At 45.7% G+C, this 24,193-nt stretch overlaps 1 protein-coding gene across 1 annotated transcript in view; it reads right to left on the bottom strand.

The window, feature by feature from the left end:
• The window catches only part of PDCD11 (programmed cell death 11), an 86,419-nt gene that overhangs the window by 35,243 nt on the left and 26,983 nt on the right, over nt 1-24,193 (bottom strand). The window contains exons 15-25 of the mRNA XM_082268407.1: nt 21,080-21,250; nt 19,491-19,710; nt 17,932-18,087; nt 13,485-13,600; nt 6,123-6,607; nt 5,965-6,027; nt 4,458-4,545; nt 3,896-3,985; nt 3,715-3,817; nt 3,232-3,409; nt 2,674-2,727 (exon numbers count right to left, since the gene is read on the bottom strand). Coding sequence (XP_082124533.1) covers nt 2,674-2,727; nt 3,232-3,409; nt 3,715-3,817; nt 3,896-3,985; nt 4,458-4,545; nt 5,965-6,027; nt 6,123-6,607; nt 13,485-13,600; nt 17,932-18,087; nt 19,491-19,710; nt 21,080-21,250 — 1,724 coding nt within the window. The remainder of the gene's footprint in view (nt 1-2,673; nt 2,728-3,231; nt 3,410-3,714; nt 3,818-3,895; nt 3,986-4,457; nt 4,546-5,964; nt 6,028-6,122; nt 6,608-13,484; nt 13,601-17,931; nt 18,088-19,490; nt 19,711-21,079; nt 21,251-24,193) is intronic.

Consider the following 24,193-nt stretch of genomic DNA (forward strand, 5'->3'; position numbering starts at 1 on the left):
AGATTGGCCAAGGTCTTACGTGAAGATTGATCCACAGACCAACACTTCAACCAAACCAGGCGGCGAGATAACACCGCCACACTGTGTACACGTGCAGCCAACGGAACCATATCCAGGTCCGCATCACACAAATACATGACACCCTGGTGGATTTGATCCACCATATCCAAAGTCGCCTGGGGGGCAGAATCAGCCACCAGGACACGCCTAAGCACCTGCGTCCAGCTCGCGACCGCCTGGGCCGCCATAAGTGAAGCAAATAAAGCTTTCAACATAGAACCCATAATAGAATAGGTACGACGGGCAAGGGACTCCAACCTCTTGTCCGTGGCATCCCGGAACACCGGGGTGTCTTCAGCAGGAATCGCAGTGGACTTGTTCAAAACTGCTATCGCATGGTCCACCGGAGGTGGGACACACCAACGCTCATCAGTAGCGGGCGTAAAAGGATAGCGCAGCTTAAACCTACTTGGTACAGCAAAAGGTTTGCGTATATTACGCCATTGTTCTTTCACAGCGCGCTGAAAATCATCAGTGCATGGAAACATCTGCGATGACTTGCGCCTTTTCTGCGTCCCATAAGCCGCCAAGGCAGCTGGAGGACACGTTTCCTCCTCCAAACGCAGAGTTTGCTTGATAGAAGCAACCAATTCACCCATGAGTGCAAGCTCTTCAGACGAGCCAGGGGGAGAATTATCAACCCCCTCTACCTCAGCCTCCATTTCTGACCCTATAAGGACCAGGGAGGAACGAGACCCCGATAAGGAGATCTCTGCCACAGCAGCCCCAGTACCATCACCCTCTGAATCAGAGGAAATTGAAACTCTGGGCCTTTTAGAGGATTGAGCAGCCACCAGCATTTGCACCTGAGTCGCAAGGCTAGCCACATCGCAGCCAAATCCCCCCCGGGGGGGGAAACCGCAGTCCCCTGGCTTCCCACTAAATTGGCAGGAAACTTGCATTCCTGAGAATCCATGCCCCTGTAGTAGCAAAAATAAATGGGTGACCGCCCCTTTAAGAGAGCGCTGCGATCGTAGCCCACTCACACTAAGCACCCCACACAAGGGACCCCCACAGGGACAAGTATACCAAGGCAGGATACAGGGAATAGAGAGAAATTAACCTGGAGAGATCGGTGCTGCTGCTGCTGCCTGCGGTGCTCCTGAAGGAAAGGAAGTGCTGGCATACAGGGCGCTCTATCAAAGCCTATGGAGGCTACAAGAAAATGGCCGCCATGCATGTAAAACATGCGGCCGGAGCGATCGCAGCCAAAATGGCGCCGTTTTGGCGCCGAAACCGCCGCTCCCACACCCCATGAGGGTGAAGTAAAACACACCATCTGCCCAAAAAAGGAACATGGTAAACCGCCGCAGCGGCGCTGTAACGTGCCCCAAGCATGAGAAACTCAAGCCCCACAGCACACAGCCGTTCACACAGACAGAAAACTGACACAGAGTGCAGCCAGCCCCCCCTCCTGCAGCCCACAGCATGCAATGTGAGAGATAGGGAAACAGTAATAGTGTGAACACAGGGCAAGGTACACAGTCCCAGACTGACACCCCCCAGACAGACAGGTCCCCACATAAATGCACTTACCTCTTACATGGCGTGGGGGACCCGCACAGGCGAACAAACCGCTGTACATGAGGCAGGGAGAGTCGCATACAAGACGCATCAGAAGGTGGGTTGAGAAACCGCACAGCGTCCGGTGAGGTAGCCACCTCACCTAGCATCCCTGCACGGAACAGGGATGGGTCGTTCAGATAACTCAGGAGCGATACCTGACTGAACGCTCGATGGCGGGCTGAGAAACCACTGACCCACAGCCTGCTACCAGGGGGGTCAGCCCGAGACGCAGCCCGCATGATCCTCTTCTTCCGAAGAACTAACTAACGCTGGTAAAATAACAGCTAACAAGAAAGAGAGAAAAAACTCAAATAAAATCCAAAGAAAGGAAAGAGAGCTGAGACAAGGTGCCCCAGCACAGAAACTTCCAGCTACTCCTGACAGCTAGACAAATGAAACTGAGTTGGATACAGGAAGTGGAGGGTTATGTACTGAGGGGACCACCCCCTGGGGGTGGGATATGTTAAAAGTCTTTGTACTAACATATTCTATTGCCTAGCTACTCCTACGGAATAGAGGACATAACCCCATTGGTGATGAATATGAAGTGGGCGGCGACTGTCGGAGGACGTAAGAGAAATACCAGTGTTTATGGCAGCTATCTGCATCCATAACCCTTTTACTTTAAACGTCAAAAGTAGCGACGGAAATATACAGTGGGCGGTCCGGAAGTGGTTAATGCTGGCTATGCCATGGATATATAAGCAATTAATTTGAGATCTGTGACTACACTGCAGCTTCCTTCCTGCTTTTAGAAAGGCAAGAAGGATTAAACAAGGAACCAAGACACCCATGTTTACATACTCTATATATCCCATTGCAGAGAAGGAGCCTTTTCTGTTTGATAAAAAGGTACATTATGAATTTGTTGTCTGAATGTATTTAGGATTGAAGTTTGTTTTGCCTATAGTCCCCTGTACATAGTTTTCTTTTAGGTATTCTTTAGGCCACAAATCTGGCACAATATACTAAAATATAGTTATGGATATCTAGGAATTTGTATATTTCATACAAAAAAGACGTAGAATGTAGAAATGGGCCACTTACCGAGATTCTCTTAGGGACACATCTATTTTATTTCCAACAGAGAGTATGCAACACCTGGAAAAGGAAAATAACAATCACTGTTAGGCTCAAGGTAATAGGATTTTTAAAGTACATCAGATCACAAGCCTGGACAACTCAAGATAGATATTGTATGTATGTATGTATGTATGTATGTATGTATGTAGGTTGCCACCTTACACATAATCCTGTCTTGCTTTCCTCACTATCTTTCTGCTCTGTCTTCTGCTTTATAATTTATGCTTCCAGTGTTGCCTTGGCTTTCTTAAAATGTAATAAGCTTCTTAAATACGTCTGGTTAAGACACATCCAAGGTTCCACTTATACTAGTCACTTTGCCTTAGGAGCAATCTCAGCTATACCCATCTAAGATCTGGATTTATGCATAAAATTACTGTAACTGCTACAGTTGATCCAGCAAATATACAAAAAAAAAATTATATATATATATATATATATATATATATATATTTATTTATTTATTTATTTATTAGGTTTACCTAAGATTATATAGAAAAAAATAAAATAAAAAATGCCAACCTTACAAGCATTCCAGCGGTGAACTTCTCCAGGGAGATCTCATCATAGCAATCATTTAATTGGAAGAAACTAGCTCTTCCGGTCTTTCCAAATGGTAAGGTTATCTGTAGGCCTGTACTGGGAATTACACTCTTTACGCAGCCAAAGGTGATACAGCCCACTGTCAGAGCATCAAGGTCTATAAAGATAGATTGGCATAGTAAAAACAAGATGTTCAGTCAAAGGCAACAAAGGTGTCATAAAGGAAAGTTTATTTTCACACAAAGTGCATGTTGTGTTGACATTTTAAGTTTACATTATGGTTAGCTGAACTGAAAAAAGCCTGATCACTTGGAGGAAATCTATAGACATACATGACAAATGTACAAGGCATACAAAAATTAAGTTTGCAGCAAATAAGAGAAGCATAGAAGCATCAGCAATGCTAATGTATACCTTCTATATACCTTACACAAAGGTATCACTGATAAAAGGGTATATTACCTATTAATGACAAAGATAGCTTTTTACGAGTGTCTGCCACGTCAACCACAGTGGCGGAGAGTGCCTGGCCTGGTCTGAAATGTTTCCCTGGACACTTTAAGATCTATAAAAGACATAAGATGGAATTATTTCTTCCTATCTGCAAACAGATGGTCTTAAAAGAAAAGTATGATGCCCATACCTTAGCAGCAGATGACAGAAGCAGATGTTCTACTTTGCCATGAATCCCGGTAGAGATTTCTACCTCCAGATATTGCTTATCTTTGTTATACTGCACAAAAGAGAGACAAATAGTACAGGCTGGTAAACATGCTGAAAAACGAAATCTAAAGTGAACAATTGTATAAAAAAAAAAAAAAAAGGGGGGGGGGGGGCGCGCAACGTTTTGGCCCTTTAGCGGAAGGAAAAAAAAAAAAAAAAAAAACAACATTCACAGAATGTTCTTTAGCAAAGAAAGAAAGTCACATGATAAGAGATTTCTAAAGTTTAGCAGATTTAGCTAATAGTGGGCAGTTGCTTTGAACTGCACTTGTTCTGTAATGTTTAAGATATTTCATTCCTCCAAGAAGTTATAATAATGAGTGTCAGGAGCATACCGCAGCAAGTAATTAAGGCTTCCAGAGGAAGCCAGCTGGAAGAGTAGTATACGGTCTTCTACAAATTAGAACAAGTTGCATGGGACCAAATACTACTATCTAAATATTGGATAAATGAAAACCTTCACGTACATATTACAGATTTACCTTGACTACATAGCAGGTCACTATATCACCCGATGAGTACGTATTCAGGGGTTTGTGTTTTCCAACTTTCACCTCAGATTTCAAAAGGCTGAAATAAAAAATAAAATTGATATGATATAGGATATGAATATTATAAATATATATAAATAAAAATAAAAAAAAACACACACACACACACACACGACACTTTGCTACAAAGTAAAGTAGTGAGTGTACAGCTGGTATAAAAGTGTAAATTTGCTGTGCCCTCAAAATAACACAGCCATTGTGGTGGAGTGTCATGGTCTGGGGCTGCACGAGTGCTGCCGGCACTGGGGAGCTACAGTTCACTGAGGGAACCCTGAATGGCAACATGTACAGTGACATAATGAAGCAGAGCATGATCCCCTCCCTTCGGAGACTGGGCCACAGGGCAGAATTCCAGCATGATAACGACCCCAAACACTCCTCCAAGACCACTGCCTTGCTAAAGAAGCGGAGGGTAAAGGTGATGGACTGCCCAAGCATGTCTCTAGACCTAAACCCTATTAAGGATCTGTGGGGCATCCAAACGGAAGGTGGAGGAGCGCAAGGTCTCTAACATCCACCAGTCGTGTGATGTCGTCATATAAGAGTGGAAGAGGACTCCAGTGGCAAACTATGAAGCTCTGCTGAACTCCACACCCAAGAGGGTTAAGGCAGTACTGGAAAATAATAGTGGCCACACAAAATATTGACACTTTGGGCCCAATTTGGATATTTTCACTTAGGGGTGTACTCACTTTTGTTGCCAGCGATTTAGACATCAATGGCTGTGTGTTGAGTTATTTTCAGGGGAGAGCAAATTTACACTGTTATACAAGCTACAACCAAAAAGATTCCCCTAAGGGCTTGTGACTTTATAGGCACAATTAAAGTGTTAAAATCACACTTTAATTGTGCCTATAAAGTCCCAAACCCTTAGGGGAATCTTTTTGGTTGTACTTCGATTATAGGGATGTGGCACAGAAATTAAGAGTATACTCGCTGGGAATATCCTTTTCTCGGTTATACAAGCTGTACACTCACTACTTTACATTGGAGCAAAGTGTTGTCACATGAAAAGCTATAATATTTAATAAGATATAATATTCACACACATGTGAGGGGTGTACTCACTTTTGTGATAGATAGATAGATAGATAGCTGTCTATCCATCTATCTATGAAACTGCTAATTAAGGGGAAGCTAAATCCATCTAAAAGACATGTCCATCTAAACAAAGGCTGCCAAGAAAAAAAAAAAAAAAAAAAAACATAAAACCTGCCTCTGAATCAAAGCAATACTACACTAAATGCAGATGTCATAGTACTTAGGGCATACTACAGCATTTTTCCACCTCCAGTTTTAGTAATTCAACCCCAGTATGTCTTCTGGAAAACTGATCCTGTCTGCTTGCATTCATTTTCCATTTTAAAGTATAGTTCTGTTTTTATTTTCTCACAGATGGGACTTTGTGCAAACACAGATGAGTGAAATAAAATCTTACCTGGGAAGAACACTGAGTTCAAGAACTGACTGCATCAGGTGTGGGTGAGTAATGGGAAGGAACCTGTCATGTGACACACGCAAAACAAAATTAATATTAAAGGGCACATAGAAATGATCCATTCATAAATCCTTATGAAAAATCTGAAGATAGCATACTTGTGGGTCTTGATATCTCTTCCTCCTATCACACGACAAGTCACACTCTGCTTAGGCCTAAGCTTGGATGTTGGCAGGGCACCTGGAAGCACATTCTCCATGATCTGAGAGGCATGGATGGTACCCGTTAGTTTATCCATAATAGATACCAACACACTGGTGGGCTTAACGCTTTTCACAGTCCCGGTGATCAGTTCTCCAATAAGTGGCTTTTTCGTAAACTTCAGTGGCATCTTGCCTTTATCCCTTCCTGAGCTGGTATTCTGCACTGCCAATAGGATTCCATGTTCATCAGCATCCACTGAAGATAATGTCACTGAGATCTTGTGTCCTACACTTAGCCTTTCTGATTCAAACCGGAAAGTGTCATTAAAGTGTCGTTTGAGTGGAACAGCCACAAGCTTCGAAGTATCTTTCAAAGACGCCACAGCAAATTCTTCTGACAAATGCTGTATGACTGCAGAGTGCACTGAATTTTCTGCAAACTGGCATAAAAAGCAAATTTTATTTTATTTTTTAAATAAAGCTGAACAAGAGCCAGGCAGCATTTTTTATTAATTACAAAAACAGAAGCAAAACCAGTTTTTCTGAAAATATGAACATTAAATCCAGAGGTTTCCACCATAGTACATTTTTCTACTACTAGATGTCCTCAGTCTGAGGGCCAGCAACATTTAACCCACTTTATCTGAGCCCACGTCGCCCTGGACTCACCCCAGTCTGTGAATGAACAGTGAAAATGGGATTTTTGACTTACCGTCAAATCCATTTCTCTGATGTTCATTGACGGACACAGCTCTTCATGACCATAAGGTTATACTGCCCCCTACAGGAGGAGTAGGACACTAGGCAGAGAAAAGCTTAAGAACGCCTATGGGGCAGTCCCTGGGGGGTAAACTCCCACTTCCTGCCATAGGTATTTGGGTTTTGTAACAAGCAGTGTCAGTAGAAAAAACCCAACTCCTAAGAGGGGCGGGCGCTGTGTCCATCAATGAACGTCAGAGAAATGGATTTTACGGTAAGTCATAAATCCGATTTTCTCTCTTTCATTCATGGACTGCCACAGCTCTTCATGACCATAGGGACGTTCCAAAGCAGTGACAAACATGAGGGGTGGGAACAGCAGAACAAGCTAAACATAGCCAACCAGGTAACATGAAGCTCAACTGAGAACAACTGGAGCTCACCTGAAAAAAAACACCCTCAGAGGAAAAATCCTCTAAATAGCACGTGTAAAAAAATTGCAGCGCTCATATAAAAAGTGAATCCCAAAAAATTAAAAGTCCTTCATCAAAAGGGTCCATAAAGTCCATATAAATAGTCCTTAAAAATCCAAGTCAATACCTGTAAAACTATAAAAAAGGTATTTCACAGTTCATAACAGTTCCTCAATATTGGATCCGTGGGGAAAACGTAAAAATAAAAAAAAGCTCATTGTAACACCTTACAAACTTGCATCACTGATGCCTGATGACGGAAGGCCCAGGAGGCACCAAGCACCTGAGTAAAATGCACCCTGACAGGGACAGGAGGAAACTGACCATTAATAGAATAAGCTTGAACCACAGTCGGTCTGATCCATCTGGAAATGGTCACAGCAGAAGCAGCCAGCCCCTTGCGAGGTCCACCCGTGAGGACAAAAAGGGAATCCGACTTGCTAAACTACTCCGTAGCTACCAGGTACACCCTGATAGCCCCAACCACAACAAGGGAATGCAAGGCAACTTCCTTAGGATGTTTAAGCTTAGGACTCAGGGAGGGCAACACAATGTCCTCATTCAGATGAAATTTGGAGACGACTTTTGGAAGGAATGAAGGAAATAGTTGAAGAACCACTTTACCCTGTGAACCACTAGATAAGGTGAACGACAAGAAAGCGTCGCCGGCTCAGACACCCTGCGCACAGAAGTAATAGTCACTAAAAAGGCCACCTTCTGGGACAACGTAAGCAGGGAAATCTCCCGAATATTCTCAAAAGGGAGGTTTCTAAAGAACTGACAACACCAAATTGAGGTCCCACAATGGCAATGGAGACCGCATCGGGGGGAGCCAAGTGTCTCACTCCCTGGAGGAAGGTACGCACCAAGGAGTGTGTGGCCAATGGACATTGAAAGAAAATGGCCAAGGCCGAAACCTGGCCCTTGATGGTACTCAAGGCCAAACGCTGCTCGATCCCTCCCTGGAGGAAGGCCAATATCCGAGTCACCGAAAAGGAGTGAGGGAGAACCCCAAGAGAATCATACCACGCTATGTACGTCTTCCAAGTACGATTGTAAATCTTCCTGGAAGTAGATTTTCTAGCTTTTAAAAGCATAGGAGTCACAGATTCAGACAAGTCTCTATCCTTCAGTACCTGGCTTTCAACAGCCAAGCCGTCAAAGCCATTGACTGTAAAGCAGGATGGAAGATCGGTCCTTGAAACAACAGATCTTCTCTGAGAGGGAGTCTGCAAGGAGCATCGGCGACTAGCCGTACCAGATCGGCGAGGCCAATCTGGAGCCACTAGGATGACCGGAATCCTTTCTGCCTCAATCCTGCGTAGGAGTCTCAGCAGAAGTTTGAGAGGAGGAAAGGTGTAGATCAGACAATGACTCCAGGGAGCCACTAAGGCGCCGGCTAAAGGATCCCGAGATCGTGCCATAAACCTCTCTACTTTCCTGTTGAGGCGAGAGGCCAACAGATCCACCCCGGGAGTTCCCCACTGGAGGCACAACTGAAGGAACACCTCCGGATGAAGTGACCATTCTCTAACACCTGTCGACAGATAGTCCGCCTGCCATTTTCCACTCCTGTAGTGTGCACAGCAGAGATGGCTGAAACTAACTGTTCTGCCCACCTTGGAATGCCGGCTACTTCCTCCCCGAGCCACCAGGACACTTCTTATGCCCCCTTGGTGAGGAACATAGGCCACGTGGCACTGTCCGATTGAATCCGTACCGGACACCCCTGTAGACGATTTGTTCAATTATCCAGACAAAGCCTGATTGCTCGGAGCTCAAGTACAGTGATCAGTAGTCTGGACTCTTCCAGAGTCCAGACCCCTTGAGCTAATTCCGTGCCGAGGACGCCTCCCCACTCAGATAGGCTGGCATCCGTGGTGACTTTCGTCCAGTACAGGGGAAGAAAGGATTTTCCCCGAAGAAGAGCCAGAGAACGAAGTCACCAAACCAGGGACCCCCTCATGCTCCGGCTCAACAGGATCAGATTCACCATAATCTCTTTTAGCAGAGATCTCGTGTGGAACTGTGCAAACTGAACCGCCTCGAAGTTAGATGACCGTCTGCTGGAAAGCAGAAGCCGGATCGGCTCCTGCAACTTCTGAAGTTTTACCAGAGGGAGAAACACTCTGGCCGAGGCAGTCCCAAATATTCCAGGCTCATGTAGAGGAACAGAGCAGACTTCTGAAGATTCAGAATCCAACCAAACTCCCTCAGCGTTTTCAGAATGACCTTCAAGTTGGCCAACAGAGCAGACGAAGACTCTGCTCGCAAAAGCAGATCGTCCAGCTTACCCCAGTATCACGATCCCCTGCTGACGGAGTAATGCTAGAACCGGGGCCAACACTTTTGTGAAGACCCGAGGAGCGGAGGCGAGACCAAAAGTGTAACGTCACAAACTGATAATGCTCCTCGTTCGTGGCAAAGCGGAGGAAGTGCTGATGGGCGATACAAATGGGTATACGAAGGTAAGCGTCATTGATGTCGATGGATGCGAGAAAATCCTCCTGATGTAAGGACGCCACCACCGTGTGAATGGATTCCATTTCGGAACTTCTGTACCCGCACAAAGCAGTTTAGTGCCTTGAGGTCTAGAATTGGACGCACCTTGCCCTCCTTCCTAGGAACCGTAAACAGGTTTAAATAGAAATCTTGAAAATGTTCTGGTTCCGATGTTGGAACGATCTTTCCTTGAAGTAACAAGTCTTGCAATGCCCCATAGAGATCCTGTAAGCGATCTGGGGATAAGTGCAGGTTGGAAGGGAAGAGCCTTTCCAACGGATATGATCGAAACGCGATCTTGTAGCCTGATCGAATGACTTTGTGGACTCAATTGTCCTGAATCAGAAGGTCCACGGGTCCAGAAACCAGCGAAGACGTCCCCCCACCCCAGATACCGGTGTGGGGGCGCCACTTCCTGCAGAGGCGTCTTTGTCCGCAGTTCTGGCAGACCCCGCCCTGGGTTTGCCCGACCAAGACTTCTTGGAACCCCTATTGGAGGCCCAGAAGAAGTTTTTAGATCCCTTGTCTTGAGGAACGAAAAGACCGCTTGAAAGCAGAAAAGGAAGGACCCCGTCTGCGATGGGACTCCTTACCCTTGGAAGCCTGAGGAAGAAGAGTACTCTTTCCCCCTGTGAGGCCTTTGATGATGTCATCCAAGGAAGCTCCAAGCAGGTGATCCCCCACGAATGGAAGATCAGACAAGGCCTTCTTAGAAGCCTGGTCCGCAGATCAGCACTTCAGCCAGATAATGCACCACAGGACCACTACGGAGACACAGTCTAGAAATCAGGGGAGCAGCATCCAAAGAGGCATCACAGAAGAACTGTAGCCCTTGGACCAACTGATCCACCAGCTCCACAAGCTCAGGAGGGAGTGGTTTCTCCTCCAGGTCTCTGTGTAAAACTTTTGCCCATTCAGTCATAGCTTGTGGCACCAGGGTGATGGTAAACACCGGCCTAGGTGCCGACCCAGCCAAAGTGAACATATGGTGAGTCAAGGCCTCTGACCGCCTATCAACCGGATCTGAGAAGACCGGGGACTTTTCTACCAGTATGACAGTGGCTTTATTCAACCTGGAAATCGGGGAGTTTACTACAGGAGGTACCGTCCATTTTTTAAGGAGGGACTCCTCATAAGGGTACAGAATTGCAAAATGCTTAGGGATTGTAAAGGTGCGTTTTGGGGACCCCCACTGTTTTGAGACAATATCGTCAAAGGTGGTGGGAAAGGGGAACACCCTCGCCGCTTTGGAGGACTTGTGGGTGCCAAAGGTGACCGGCGCCTCTGATGTTGCGTTAGTCGCATCTTCCCATATGTAAGTTTTCCCGCACCAATACAATCAGTGCATCCACTAGCACCTTTTCATGTGCGGCTAGAGGACCAGAGGAATCATCCTCATTATCTGAGCATGCAGGGTGCGTGGACGCAGACCCCGAAGGGTAACTAGCATTCGCGGCGGCCGATTCAGACCCTGGATCTGACGAGACAGACAGAGGAAGCAGGTGAAGGCCGGGGACGCTTTTTGGTAGTTCATTTGCCGAGGACCAAATCCACTTTGGACACCAGGGACTCCAGGACCGCCGTCCGAGGGCCCGGCAGCCTCTGAGAGGGGATCAGGTGGTGAGACATGCTTCAGAGACTCCATGAATGTAGAAGGGGAATCCACACTGAAAAGTGTAAAAACACTGCAAGAGACAACCCACCGCACTGTTAGTACCACAAGGTACCCCACCAGGCACTCACCACCACCGGTCAGCTCACAGCAAAGCTATCTGCACCCATGTGGCAATCAGGGAGAGGAACAGCGCTATTCCAGACATTAGAGGCCGAGGAGACTTCCCATCGCCGAATCACCGCCCATCTGAACTCCAGCATCAAGACAAATGTGCCAGCTAACAAATTTACAGCATTTTTGGTCTGCTGAACACGATCTATTAACCACTTAAGGCACTTCCCTCCCTTCCTGCCCAGGCCAATTTTCCCCTTTTAGCGCTGTTGCATTTTGAATGACAATTGCGCGGTCATGCAACACTGTACTTACACCAAATTTATGTCATTTTCCCCCCACAAATAGAGCTTTCTTTTTGTGGTATTTGATCACCTGTGCGATTTTTACTTTTTGCTAAACAAATAAAAAAAGACCGAAAAGTTTGAAAAAAAAAAAAAAGTTTTTTTGTTTATGTTATACAATTTTGTAAATAAATAAGTTTTTTCCTACACTGATGAGAACTGATGAGACTGCACTGACAGGCACTGATGAGGAGGCAATGATGGGGTGGCACTGATAGGCGGCACTGATAGGTAGCACAGATATGCAGCATTGGTGGGCACTGATAGGTGGCACTGATAGGCGGCACTGATCAGCACTGACGGGCGGCACTGATGGGCACTGATAGGCGGCACTGGTGGGCGACACTAAAGGATGGCAATGATGGGCACTTGTGGGCAGCACTGATAGGGAGGACACTGGTGGGCAGGGCAATGGGGGGCCCCCTGAGCCCTGATTGCCATCCCTGGTGGCCATAGTGGGCATCCCTGGGGTCATAGTGGGCATTCCTGGTGGATCTAGTGGCATCCCCCCCCCCCCCCCGAGGGTCTGCACTGGTAATCAATGATCTGATTACCAGTGCCGACCCCCCCCCCCCCCCCCGTCAGGGGAGCCGCCGATCGGCGCTCCTTTACTCGTGCCTGTCAGGCACGAACTAAGGAAAGCCGATCAACGGCTGTTCCTGTTTACGATGTGACCAGCCGTGATTGGACACGGCTGATCACATGGTAAAGAGCTACGTCAGTAGTCTCTTTACCGAGATCGGAGGTGCAGGGTGTCAGACTGACACCTCGCATCACCGAGGGGGGCGCCCAGAGCTGTGTTATCCTGCCGACGTCATATGACGTCCGGTCAGGATAACAACCACATTCCCGTCGTCATTTTGTAATAGGGCGGGCGGGAAGTGGTTAAAAGTGATATTAAAGGCTTGTTTTTTTTTTGCTAAAAAGGGTGGTTTAAGCTTACCTGTTCTATGCAAGGGTATTGCACAGAGCAGACTCTCACCGCCTCTTCTTGGGTTCAAGATGACTCCTTCCCTGTGTGCCCCCCATAGCAAGCTGCTTGGGCCCGTCCTCTCACTCGCCCCTCACAGGATTTGCTTGACAGCAATGGGAGGAAATGGCTCCCACTGCTGTCTGAGTCCCTGTGAGAAGAGAAAAACCAGCGCTACCTTTGCCCGCTTGCAGCAGCGCTGGTCTCCCTCTTCTTACAGGAACTTAGACAGCAGGGGTAGCCATTGGCTCCCGCTGCTGTCAATCTAATCCTGTGAGGAGCAAATGAGGGTGTGGGCCCAAGCTGCATGGTCTATGGACGCGGGAATGGATCAAGAATGGTGACAGGAAAGTATTTAAGGAAGGGGGATTATCAGCTAGTAAAAGGGTTTTTTACCTTAATGCAGGAATGCATTAAGGTAAAAAAAAAAAAAAAAAAAAAAAAAGTCAAAAGGTTAAGCACTCCACTGCAGAGAATTTCAGCACACAGATCCAGCCATTGTAGTCCCCAAAAAACAAAATAAAAATTCACTCCTAATTTTGACGTTTTAGGTCGATTTGTCCTTAGAATTTTATAAACAGCGACAAAAAAAAAAATACTTACATTCTCTTTACATTTCTTTAGCAAAGCTTCTTCCATAGAGACATGAACATGAGCTTTCAATATATCAACATGTAGAACCACAGCCTTTACTTTCTGTCCCAGTGTTAAAGGTTTTTCTGAAATATAAACAATTTCAAAAGACTTAGAATATTTTTTATTAGGCTCAGCGACAAGCAAATGCATTGCACCTAAAAAACTGCAGCTGGTACCGAACATTCTAGAGCCTTGCTGCAAATAGAAAAGTGTGGAACCCTCTATCCTAAACAGCTGCTGGTTCCTACATAACAATGACAAGCTATTAATCATTACCTAAATAAGCAAAATCCTACTTAACAAAGACTGAAGGCAAGAGCTGCCTGTGTCATTGAGGTCTCTTGTGCCCCCTGGTAAGTCCAACACTATTAAGCTTAGCCTGTTTGTTAAAGGAGAATTTCACCTTTCTGAACGTGTCACACCAATATTTAGGGTGTAACATGTTACATGTTCAGCATCTGCCTGCTCATCCCCTCCCATCAGGACAGCGGGACCAGGGATCTTCTCCCCGCATCCTTTGTCACAATTCAAAAAGAGTGCCGCCATGCCAGGCTCTGCCCACACAGCTGCGTCATTCATTCACAAATCCCTGTGAATCAAGGAACTACAACTACCATGAGCCTTTGTGGCCGACAGTTTGTAGTTCTGAATGAACTACCAGGGAGCTGATGAGCGGTCTAGGATGTTCATTGAGTTTCCTTTCATTCAGTAACTGACTGCCCATATAGGAGGTACGGGCAAGCAGGGCCAGATTAACGTAGGGGCTATTGGAGCTGCAGCTCCAGGCCCCTACCTTTATATAGGCCCCGGGTTGGCCATATTCACTGTTACCGCTCTTCTGTCACTTGTAAACACAGAAGTCTGGCTTCTATGCTCGCTTCCCCAGGCAGCTCCCTCAGAACCTCCCCACACAGCACGAAGGCCGGACAAGGAGGGACAGTTGCCGATGCATGGATGTGTTTATGGGCTTCAGAGACAGCATCCCATGTGGAATTAGGCATGCATGGCTGCACCCTTCCTCCTCTGGGTGCATGCCAAGGCACGGCCCTGAATGCCCTTCAAAATCCTCAGCACCAAGCCCATGATGCTCTTAATCTGGCCCTGCGGGCAAGCATTTACACTGACGCTGTAAGAGCCTGGCATTACATCCACAATCTGCTGACTGTGGGTGCATTGCTTCACAGGCTGCTTAAAAAAAAAAAAAAAAAACCCCCACTATAAAAATGCACATTTTTTACCTACTAAAAATAATGGGATTTTTGACTTATAAGATCCATTTCTCTGATATTCATTGACGGACACAGCTCCTGATACTTCTTAACCACTGGTTATACTGCCCCCAACAGGATAAGGACACTAGGCAGGAAAAAGCTTGACTACGCCTATGGGCAGTCCCAAGGGGGTATACATCCACTCAGCTATAGGCACTCAGTTTTGTTACAAGCAGTGTCAGAAGAAAGCCAACTCCACAGAGGGGTGGGTGCTGTGTTCGTCAATGAACATCAGAAAAATTGATTTTAGGGTAAGTCAAAAATCAAATTTTCTCATTTGTTCATTGACGGGCACAGCTCCAGATTCTTCTTAACCATTGGGATGTCCCAAAGCAGTGTTAAACATGATGGGTGGGAAAAAAAAAAAAAAAAGCAGAAAAAAGTTCCCAAGGTGAACCATAGCCAACCAGGTAACATGGAGCTCAACCATAAACAACTGGAGCTCACCTGAAAAAAACAACCTCAAAAGAGGACCAGGTCTTCTAAACAGCAGCCAGCAAAACATTGGGACGAAAACAAGCATCCACAGATGCTAACACATCCACTTTATAAAAATGTAGTAAAAGCGTGCACCGACGACCAGGTGGCCGCCTTGCAAACCTGCATCACTGATGCTTGATGACAGAAGCCCAGGAGACACTAAGCGCCCTAGTAGAGTGCTCCTTGACAGGGAAAAGGAGGAACCTGACCCCTGATGCAATAGGCCTGAACCACTGTCTGTCTGATCCATCTGGAAATGATCGCAGAAGAAGCGGACAACCCTTTGTGAGGTCCATCCATGAGCACAAAATGTCTGACTTCCTAAAAGACTTTGAAGCTGCCAGGTACACCCTAATTGCCCGGCTCACATCCAAGGCAATTTCCCTAGGATGTTTAGGCCTGGGACACAGTGAAGGCAACGCAATGTCTTCATCCAAATGACAGTCAGAGACCACTTTAGGAAGGAACGATGGACAGGGGCGATGCGCCAACTTATCCTTGTGAATCACCAATAAGGTGAACGACAGGATAACACTGCCAGTTCTGACACCCTGCACACAGAGGTGATAACCACCAAAGGCGGCCACCTTCTGGGGCAGCGCAAGCATGGAAACCTCCCGAATATTTTCAAAGGGAGGCTTCTGTAGAGTGGAAAGCACCACATTAAGATCCTAGGGCGGCAACAGAGCACGCACTGAAGGAACCAAATGTAGGACACCCTGAAGAAAGTTACGTACCAGGGAGTGTGAGGCCAAAAGGTAGTTGGAAAAAGACGGCCAAAACCGATACCTGGCCCTTGATGGTACTCAAGGCCAATTGCTGTTTACCACCGTTGAAGTAAGGTTAGGATCCGAGCCACAGAGAAGGAGCGAGGATGAACCCCAAGAGTTTCACACCACCACCACGCCTTCCACCTTCCACGTACAATGGTAGATCTTCCTAGAAGTAGATTTCCTAGCTCTTAACAGTATAGGAATCACTGACAGACAAATCCCCAACCTTCAGCACCTGGCGTTCAACAGCTAAGCCACCAAAGCCAACAATTGTAAGGCAGGATGAAAGATTGATCCTTGGGACAGCAGATCCTCGGAGAAGAAGTCCCCAAGGAGCATCGGGGACCAGCCATACCCGGTCGGCATTCCAAGACCGGCGAGGTCAGTCTGGATGGAATTCCTGCCGCTTTGATCCTGCACAGGAGTCATGGCAGAAATTTGGGAGGGCTGGAACGAACCGGTCAGCCCACCTTAGAATGCCGGCTACTTACCGAGCCGCCAGGACACTACTTATGCCCCCTTGGTGATGGACATAGACCACGGCCGTAGCATTGTCCAAATGAAGTCATAAGTCATACCAGACACCCCTGAAGACGAATTGTCCAATGAGCCAGACAAAGGAAGATCGCTCAGATTTACAGAATATTAAATCGGCAGTTTGGACTCTACCAGAGTCCAGACCCCCTGAGCACATCTGGGCCGAGGACGCCTTTCCACCCGGACAGGCTGGCATCCGTGGGGACAACCGTCCAGTACAGGGGGAGAAAAGATTTTCCGTCGAAAAAAAAAAAAAAAAAATTAGAAAAAAATAAGCTATTCAGTCGAAAGGATTGCATGAGGACTCGAGGGCATACAATGCGATTAGAGGAGAAGCGTTTTAACCTCAGGCAACGTAGGGGGTTCTTTACTGTTAGGGCTACAGGATTGTGGAATTCTCTACCACAAGAGATGGTTTCTGCGGGAAGTATGGTTGCTTTCAAAAGACTCTTGGACGCACATCTCAATGATCAGAACATTCAGGGGTATGAGAGATGATTACGGCCACACACACCTACACAGGTTGAACTGGATGGACTATTGTCTTTATTCAACCTCAACTACTATGCAACTATGAAGTGCCAGATAACAAAGCAACCTCTAGAGACCGTGGGTCCCATTTCACCAGAATCTCTTTAGCAGAGATCTTGTGTGGAACTGTGCAAATAGACCGCCTCGAGGGTGGACACCATCAGGCCCAGCACCCGCATGCAAGCCCGGAGTGATGACTGTCTGCTGAACAACAGAAGCCGAATTGCCTCCTGCAAGGTCTGGAGTTTTTCCAGAGGAAGAAACACTCTGGCTGTGGCTGAATCCAGAGTCAGGCCAAGATAGTCCAGTTTTGGTGGACAGAATCAAAGCAGACTCCTGAAGGTTCAGAATCCAACCGAACTCCCTCAGAGTTTGCGGCGCAATCTCCAGTTGTCTATCAGAGCAGTCGGAGACTCTGCTCGCAGAAGAAGATCGTCCAGGTACCCCAGTACTGGGATCCCCCATTGACTCAAACAATGCCAGCACCGGGGCAAACACTTTTGTGAAGACCCGAGGAGCAGAGGCGAGACCAAAAGGTCCACGCCACAAACCAATAATGCTCCTCGCCCACGGCAAAACAGAAGAAAAACTTGGGTAAAAGGAACATATTACAATGTGCAGATAGGAGTCCTTGATGTCGATAGACGTGAGAAAAAATCCCCCTGACGTTCCGAAGAAAAAAAAGATTTCCGAATCAGAACAATCACCCCTTGAAGGAACAAGTCTTGCACTACCCCAAAGAGACCCATAAACCCATAAGTGAACTTATGCTTTAACTGATATCTAAAGAAGAATATAGGTAAAAAAAAAAAAAAATATTACCTTGTTCTTTATGTTGCACAGCTGATATTTTCCTTGCTCCCGAGACTTGGCTAGTGCTGAACAGAACTGAACCATTATCTTCCAAGTTTTCAACAACAAGCACCAACTTTTTCCCTGGTACTACAGAATAGATGGTATCCCCCGCAGCCAGTTCTTCTAATTATTAGAGAGAAAACAATAAAATAAAAATGTTTCACAGAATAATAACTAGTCCTAACAAAGTTTTAGCTTATACTGCCGACAACATTGTGTACCTGTAAAATGCACATTAACAAAAAGAAAACAACGTCAACAAAACCTGACAGCACTATAAAAAGACAACATATGTGTAGCACTCTCTTTGTGTCAATCTAGAACAGTGAGAGGTTTAGTCCAGTTTTATTACTCTCCTTATGAGGCGGCTAACAATATCTCACGATTCTTCGCCTCTTCGGCGCACTGGACAGAAATAGTTTGAGCCTTTTCAGTTTTTATTTTATTGTTCTAAAAATTAGGATGCGTTTTTATTCACAGGTTTCTGTAAGCCTGTGCCAGGGCTCTGGCTGTTTTAACAGCTTCACCTTAAAGCATTCTATACATTAAGGTGAAAAATCTCCTGTGCTGCGGCTCCCCTCTAGAACCCCCCCCCCCCCCCCCATTTTTGTTACCCGAGCCCGATCCAGCGATGTGCACAAGCGCAGCAGCTCCTGCCGCTGCCTTCCTCCTCATTGGACTGACTGATAAGCAGCGAGAACCATTGGCTCCTGTCAATCAAAAGCTGTGACACGGGAGCGGGGCGGGGGAGGTGGCAAGTCCCACTGTCTGGGAAAAAAGTAATGTGCCTGGGTGTAACTTTATTTTGGACAATTCAAAAGAAAAAATTTCTCTCACTTTACCTTTTTTTTTTTTGGTGATAGGCTCTCTTAATGAGACATGCAGTCTAAAAAGACCCTGCATGTCTCCCCTGTGTTGCACTGAGCGTAACTGTCAACAGGGACCCAGACATGACATCATACATGTCCCTTCCGGGTGTGGCGCAAGATGGGGAGGAGAGTTGACCCGTTTCCCCTCTCCTTCCTCCCCTTTACCCTGCGGAGCCTGTCCCGAGGCCACAAATGAGCAAGCGGGAGGCGCCCAAATGCTTTCACCTGACAAGTGAGCCCATGTCAGGTGAGGTAAAATACTACCTTGCCAGCGTCCGGGAAAACTGAATGTCCCGTGTGTCAGGCGCTACAAATCGTGCATCCTTGCAACAGTGACTAGGCTGAAAAAAGCCCAGGTGCCAGGACGCAATTTCTAATCGACATGGCGACTTGGGATTTGTCGAACCTATGGGTAGTGTATTACCATTAGTGAGATTTCTCCTTGCTTACTGTCACAGCAACAACTGTTTTCTCAGAGAGAAAGAGAGGGAAATTGACTGTTCTGCACCAAAACAGGCAATCAGGTTCAAACCAGCCCAAGAAAATAATAGGTGGAAGATGAAGGGTTGGGCTGGATGTTTTGGGTCAAAGCAAGACAGACAGTTCATTAAAAAATAATTATAAATAAATTTGCTTTAGCGACAACAAAAAGCTCACCATTTCTTTTCAATAGGCTCTTACAGAGCTGCAGCTCACTGCAACACTGGCTGATCTGGGAGAAGCCGTCAGCTGAGCAGTCATCAGAGGCACATTCTGACATCTTTAGGGTCAACAGGAAGCGTTTTTTTTGCTCATCGATGTTTGTTACTTTCGAAACAACCGTCTGCCCTTGCACAAAATGGTTACTGATTTCAGTCACAAACTTGTCACTAACTTCCTGGTGTAAAAAAGGAAGAAAAAAAAAAAGAAAGAAAAGAAAAAAAGTCAAGTTTAAACAAATACTCTGCTGTGCAGTTATGGACTGTTGTAACCAATTAGGATCAAACTTTTGTTGCCAGGGAAGCTAAAGATACACTATATTGTCAAACGGGACGCCTGCCTTTACATGCACATTCACTTTAATGGCATCCCAGTTTTAGTCCGTAGGGTTCAATATTGAGTTGGCCCACCCTCTGCAGCTATAACAGCTTCAACTCTAGTGGGAAGGCTGTTCACAAGGTTTAGGAGTGTGTCTATGAGAATGTTTCTTCCAGAAGTGCATTTGTAGAGTCAGGCAACTAATGTGGACACAAAGGCCTGGCTCACAGTCTCTGCACTAATTCATCTCAAAAGGGGTCTATCAGGTTGAGGTCAGGAGGGGTTCCTCCACCCCAAACTCACTCATCCATGTCTTTATGGACCCTGCTTTGTGCACTGGTCCAAATCATTGGGTGGAGGGTGATTTATGGTGTGGGGTTGTGTTTCAGGGGTTAAGCTTGGCCCCTTAGTTACAGTGAAGGGAATTCTTAAGGCATCAGCATACCAAGACATTTTGGACAATTTCATGCTCCCAACTTTGTGGGAACAGTTTGGGGATGGCTCCTTCCTGTTCCAACAAGACTGCGCACCAGTGCCCAAAGCAAGGTCCATAAAGACATGGACGAGCGAGTTTGGGGTGGAGAACTTGACTGACTTGCACAGAGTCCTGACCTCAACCAGACACCTTTGGGAAGAATTTGAGCGGAGACCAGCGGAGCCAGGCCTTCCCGTCCAACATCAATGCCTGACCTCACAAATGCACTTCTGGAAGAATGGTCAAACATTCCCATAGACACACTTCTGAACCTTGTGGATAGCCTTCCCCCAAGAATTGAAGCAGTTATACCTGCAAAAGGGTGGGGCAACTCAATATTGAACCCTATGGAGTAAGACTGAAGTAAATGTGTGTGAGAAGGCAGGCGTCCCAATACTTGACAATATAGTGCATCTGATTAGCTGCTAAGTGCAATGGCTTCAGAATTCATAAAGCAACTTCACAGAGGCCAAATACAATTTGCACAGGAGGGGACTGCTGTAGTCACATGCCTGTAGTCACATCTGGTCATTCTAGGTTTGGCTCTTTTTTAAAATCACAGACAAATGCAGATTATTATATCAAGGAACATTTTCTACATCTGCCAGTGCTTCCTTATCTTGACATGATATGGAGGCTCACTTGCATGAAAACAAAAGTATTCTTGGATTAAGCATTTAGAACACTTGCCTCAAGGGTGTGCTGGTTGGTTTATAACCGTAAAAAATTAAAACATTAAAATTTTGTTACTTACCGAGATGGGGACCAGTCCGACCAGCCCGCGCAAGAATTCCACAAACACTCCATACGACATAATATTTTTAACAAATCCAGTGAGAAACATTCCAACTTGAACTTCAGAGAAATCTTTTACACAAGACCCCTTCTCTACACATGAAATTAAAGCAGTTTTTCTGGTTAATATCTGCAGAGGATGGTAAAGGACTAAATAATAGCAATCTATGATAATACAGGCTATTTGGGACTGTTGAATTACAAGACAATGACCAATGCAAAAAAACATTGAACGAGTCTAGGGAACATGAAGTAACTACATGGTCTAATTTACAAAATTCTTCTTCACCCACTGTCTGCTCTCCCTAATAAAACAGCCATGGACAAAAGTTTTGAGAACGAGTCTGCTGCCTCAGTTTTTATGATGAAAATTTGCATACATGCCAGAATGTTATGAAGAGTGATCAGATGAATTGCAAAGTCCCTCTTTTCCATGAAAAGGAATTACATTTTCCCATAAAAAACATTTCCACTGCATTTGTGAAGAAGGCCTCAGGGCACCCAAGAAAGTTTAGCAAGCTCCAGGACAATCTCCTACAGCTGATTGAGCTGTGGGATCGGGGCACCACCACTGCAGAGCTTGCTCAGGAATGGCAGCAGGCAGGTGCGAGTACATCCGCACGCATAGGAAGGCGAAGACTTTCGAAGGATGGCTTGGTTTCAAAAAAAGGACAGCAAAGAAGCCACTTCTCTCCAGGAAAAACAACATCAGGGACAGACTGATAGTCTGAAAAAGGTACAGGGATTGGACTGCTGAGAACTGGGGTAAAGTCATTTTCTCTGATAAAACCCGTTTGGGGCATCCGTAAAAAACTTTGCCTGGAGAAGAAAAGGTGCGCGCTACCATCAGTGCTGTGTCATGTCAACAGTAAAGCATCCTGATACCATTCATGTGTGGGGCTGCTTCTCAGCCAAGGGAGTGGGCTCACTCACATTTCCCTTAAGAACACAGCCATGAATAAAGAATGGTACAAAAACATCCTCCGAGAGAAACTTCTCCCAAATATCCAAGAAAAGTTTGGTAACGAACAATACCTTTTCCAGCATGATGGACCACCTTGCCATGAGGCAAAAGTAATAACTGTCTTGGGGAACAAAAACATCAACATTTTGGGTCCATGGCCAGGAAACTCCCCAAACCTTAAACACATTGTGAGAACTTGTGGTCAATCCTCAAGAGGCGGTGAACAAAAACCCCCCCCCACAAATTCTGACAAACTCCACGCATTGATTAAGCAAGAATGGGCTGCCATCAGTGAGGATGTGGCCCAGAAGTTGATTGACAGCATGCCAGGGCGAATTGCAGAGGTCTTGAAAAAGAAGGGTCAACACTGCAAACATTGGACTCCTTGCATAAACTTAAATGGAATTGTCAATAAAAGCTTTTGACACCAATGAAATGCTTGTTACTATGCTATACTGAAGTAGAATTACATCTGACAAAAATATCCAAAAACATTGAAGCAGCAGACTTTGTGAAAATGTATATTTGTCATTTTCAAAAATATTTTGGCCACGGCTGTACATTACAAGTTATATAATTGAAGACGCCCCCGAACTCCAAGACTCTCCTTTTTCCTGGTTCTACTCTTCTTCTCTATCTCGATGCACCTTCAACTATCCCTTCTCCTCTCTTCTTCCTTTGTCTGTAAGGTTGCCAGTACCCCAAGACTCTGTCCACTGGTCCCTTCTATTCTCCATCTACACCTCCTCCCCGAGTCAGCTGATAACCTGCCACAATTTCTAATACATTTCTTGGCCAATGATACCCATATATTCCTCAGCTCACTCCTTTCCTCTCAGGCATCGCTATCCTACTAACTGGCATAGCCTCTTGGAATTCACGCCAGTTTCTCAAACTCTGTATTTTCAAAACTGAATTATAATAATCTCCCCCCGTGTCCCCTGCCCCAGAGGGTTCAACACCACTGCAATAATTGCAATAATTGTCCACACCAGGCCAAAGTACCACGTGTAACCCTGGACTCTAACCCCTTTCGGACCCACATCCAATCACTGTTCAAATCCTGCCTCCTTGATCTCCACAAGATAAAATTTGCCCAATATTAAACAATTGGCATTATAAAGATTCTGATTAACTTCATTATCTCTGACCTCTACTACTGCAACTCTTTCCTTCCTGTACACAGGCCATAAGCCCCCATCCCCTTCATTCCACCATAAATGCCACTACCAAAATGTAATCACCTTGCTAACAACTCGGTGACTGCCACCCCTCTCTTCCAATCACTCCACTGGCTTCCACTCACCCTACAACTGGAATTCCCTATCCTAATCTGTCTGGCTACAAGGTGATCCTTGGAAACGTATCGCTTTAGAGAAGGCTCTCTCACGTCTAACAACTGGAATTTTACTTTCACCATTATTCTTTCAATTTCTTTTGCGGGCTCCTTTTCGGTGCTTTTGACAGGATCACCCTTTAATGGGAAAAGCAACACAAGCAAGTTTACCGAGTACACTTGAGAAAGAATAGAAACTCAGTGAAGAAATGTGTGTGTGTCCTCCTGTCTTAGTAACACCTTTAGCTCTTAATTTCTGTGCTAGTATCGGAGTCTCAAAATAAAGGCAAAGCTCTACAATGAACGCACATATAGAAGATTTAAAAGTGATTGTAAAGCATAATTTTTTTTTAATAATAACTGGTTTATACTTACCTGCTCTGTGCAATGGAGTTGCACAGAGCGGCCCCCAACCTCTTCCCCCTCCGGCGAGTGCCCCCATAGAATGCGTCTTTCTATGGGAGCAACCATGCAGGCTCCCTCCCAAGCTCCGCTGTCTGTAGACACTCTGCCACACCGCCTGCTCCCTAGCTATGAATAAATAAATAGACCAGGAGTTGGGCTTTAAGAAAAGCCTTTTTTTTTTCCTCCCAACTGTGTTAATCGTTAATCTAGATAATACTAAATGGGATTAGGCCTAAGGTAGCTTGATGGGGTTATAAAATATCCCTGAATATCAAATATCTGTGAATATTGGAAAGTAGGAGGTAAACCAAACCATCACTAGGGGGGAAGTATACCCTGCCAGACCCCCATCCCTGCAAAAAATAAAA

The sequence above is a fragment of the Pelophylax lessonae genome (genome assembly GCF_965119305.1).
Source record: "Pelophylax lessonae genome assembly, chromosome: 9".
Classification (NCBI taxonomy): Eukaryota; Metazoa; Chordata; class Amphibia; order Anura; family Ranidae; genus Pelophylax; species Pelophylax lessonae.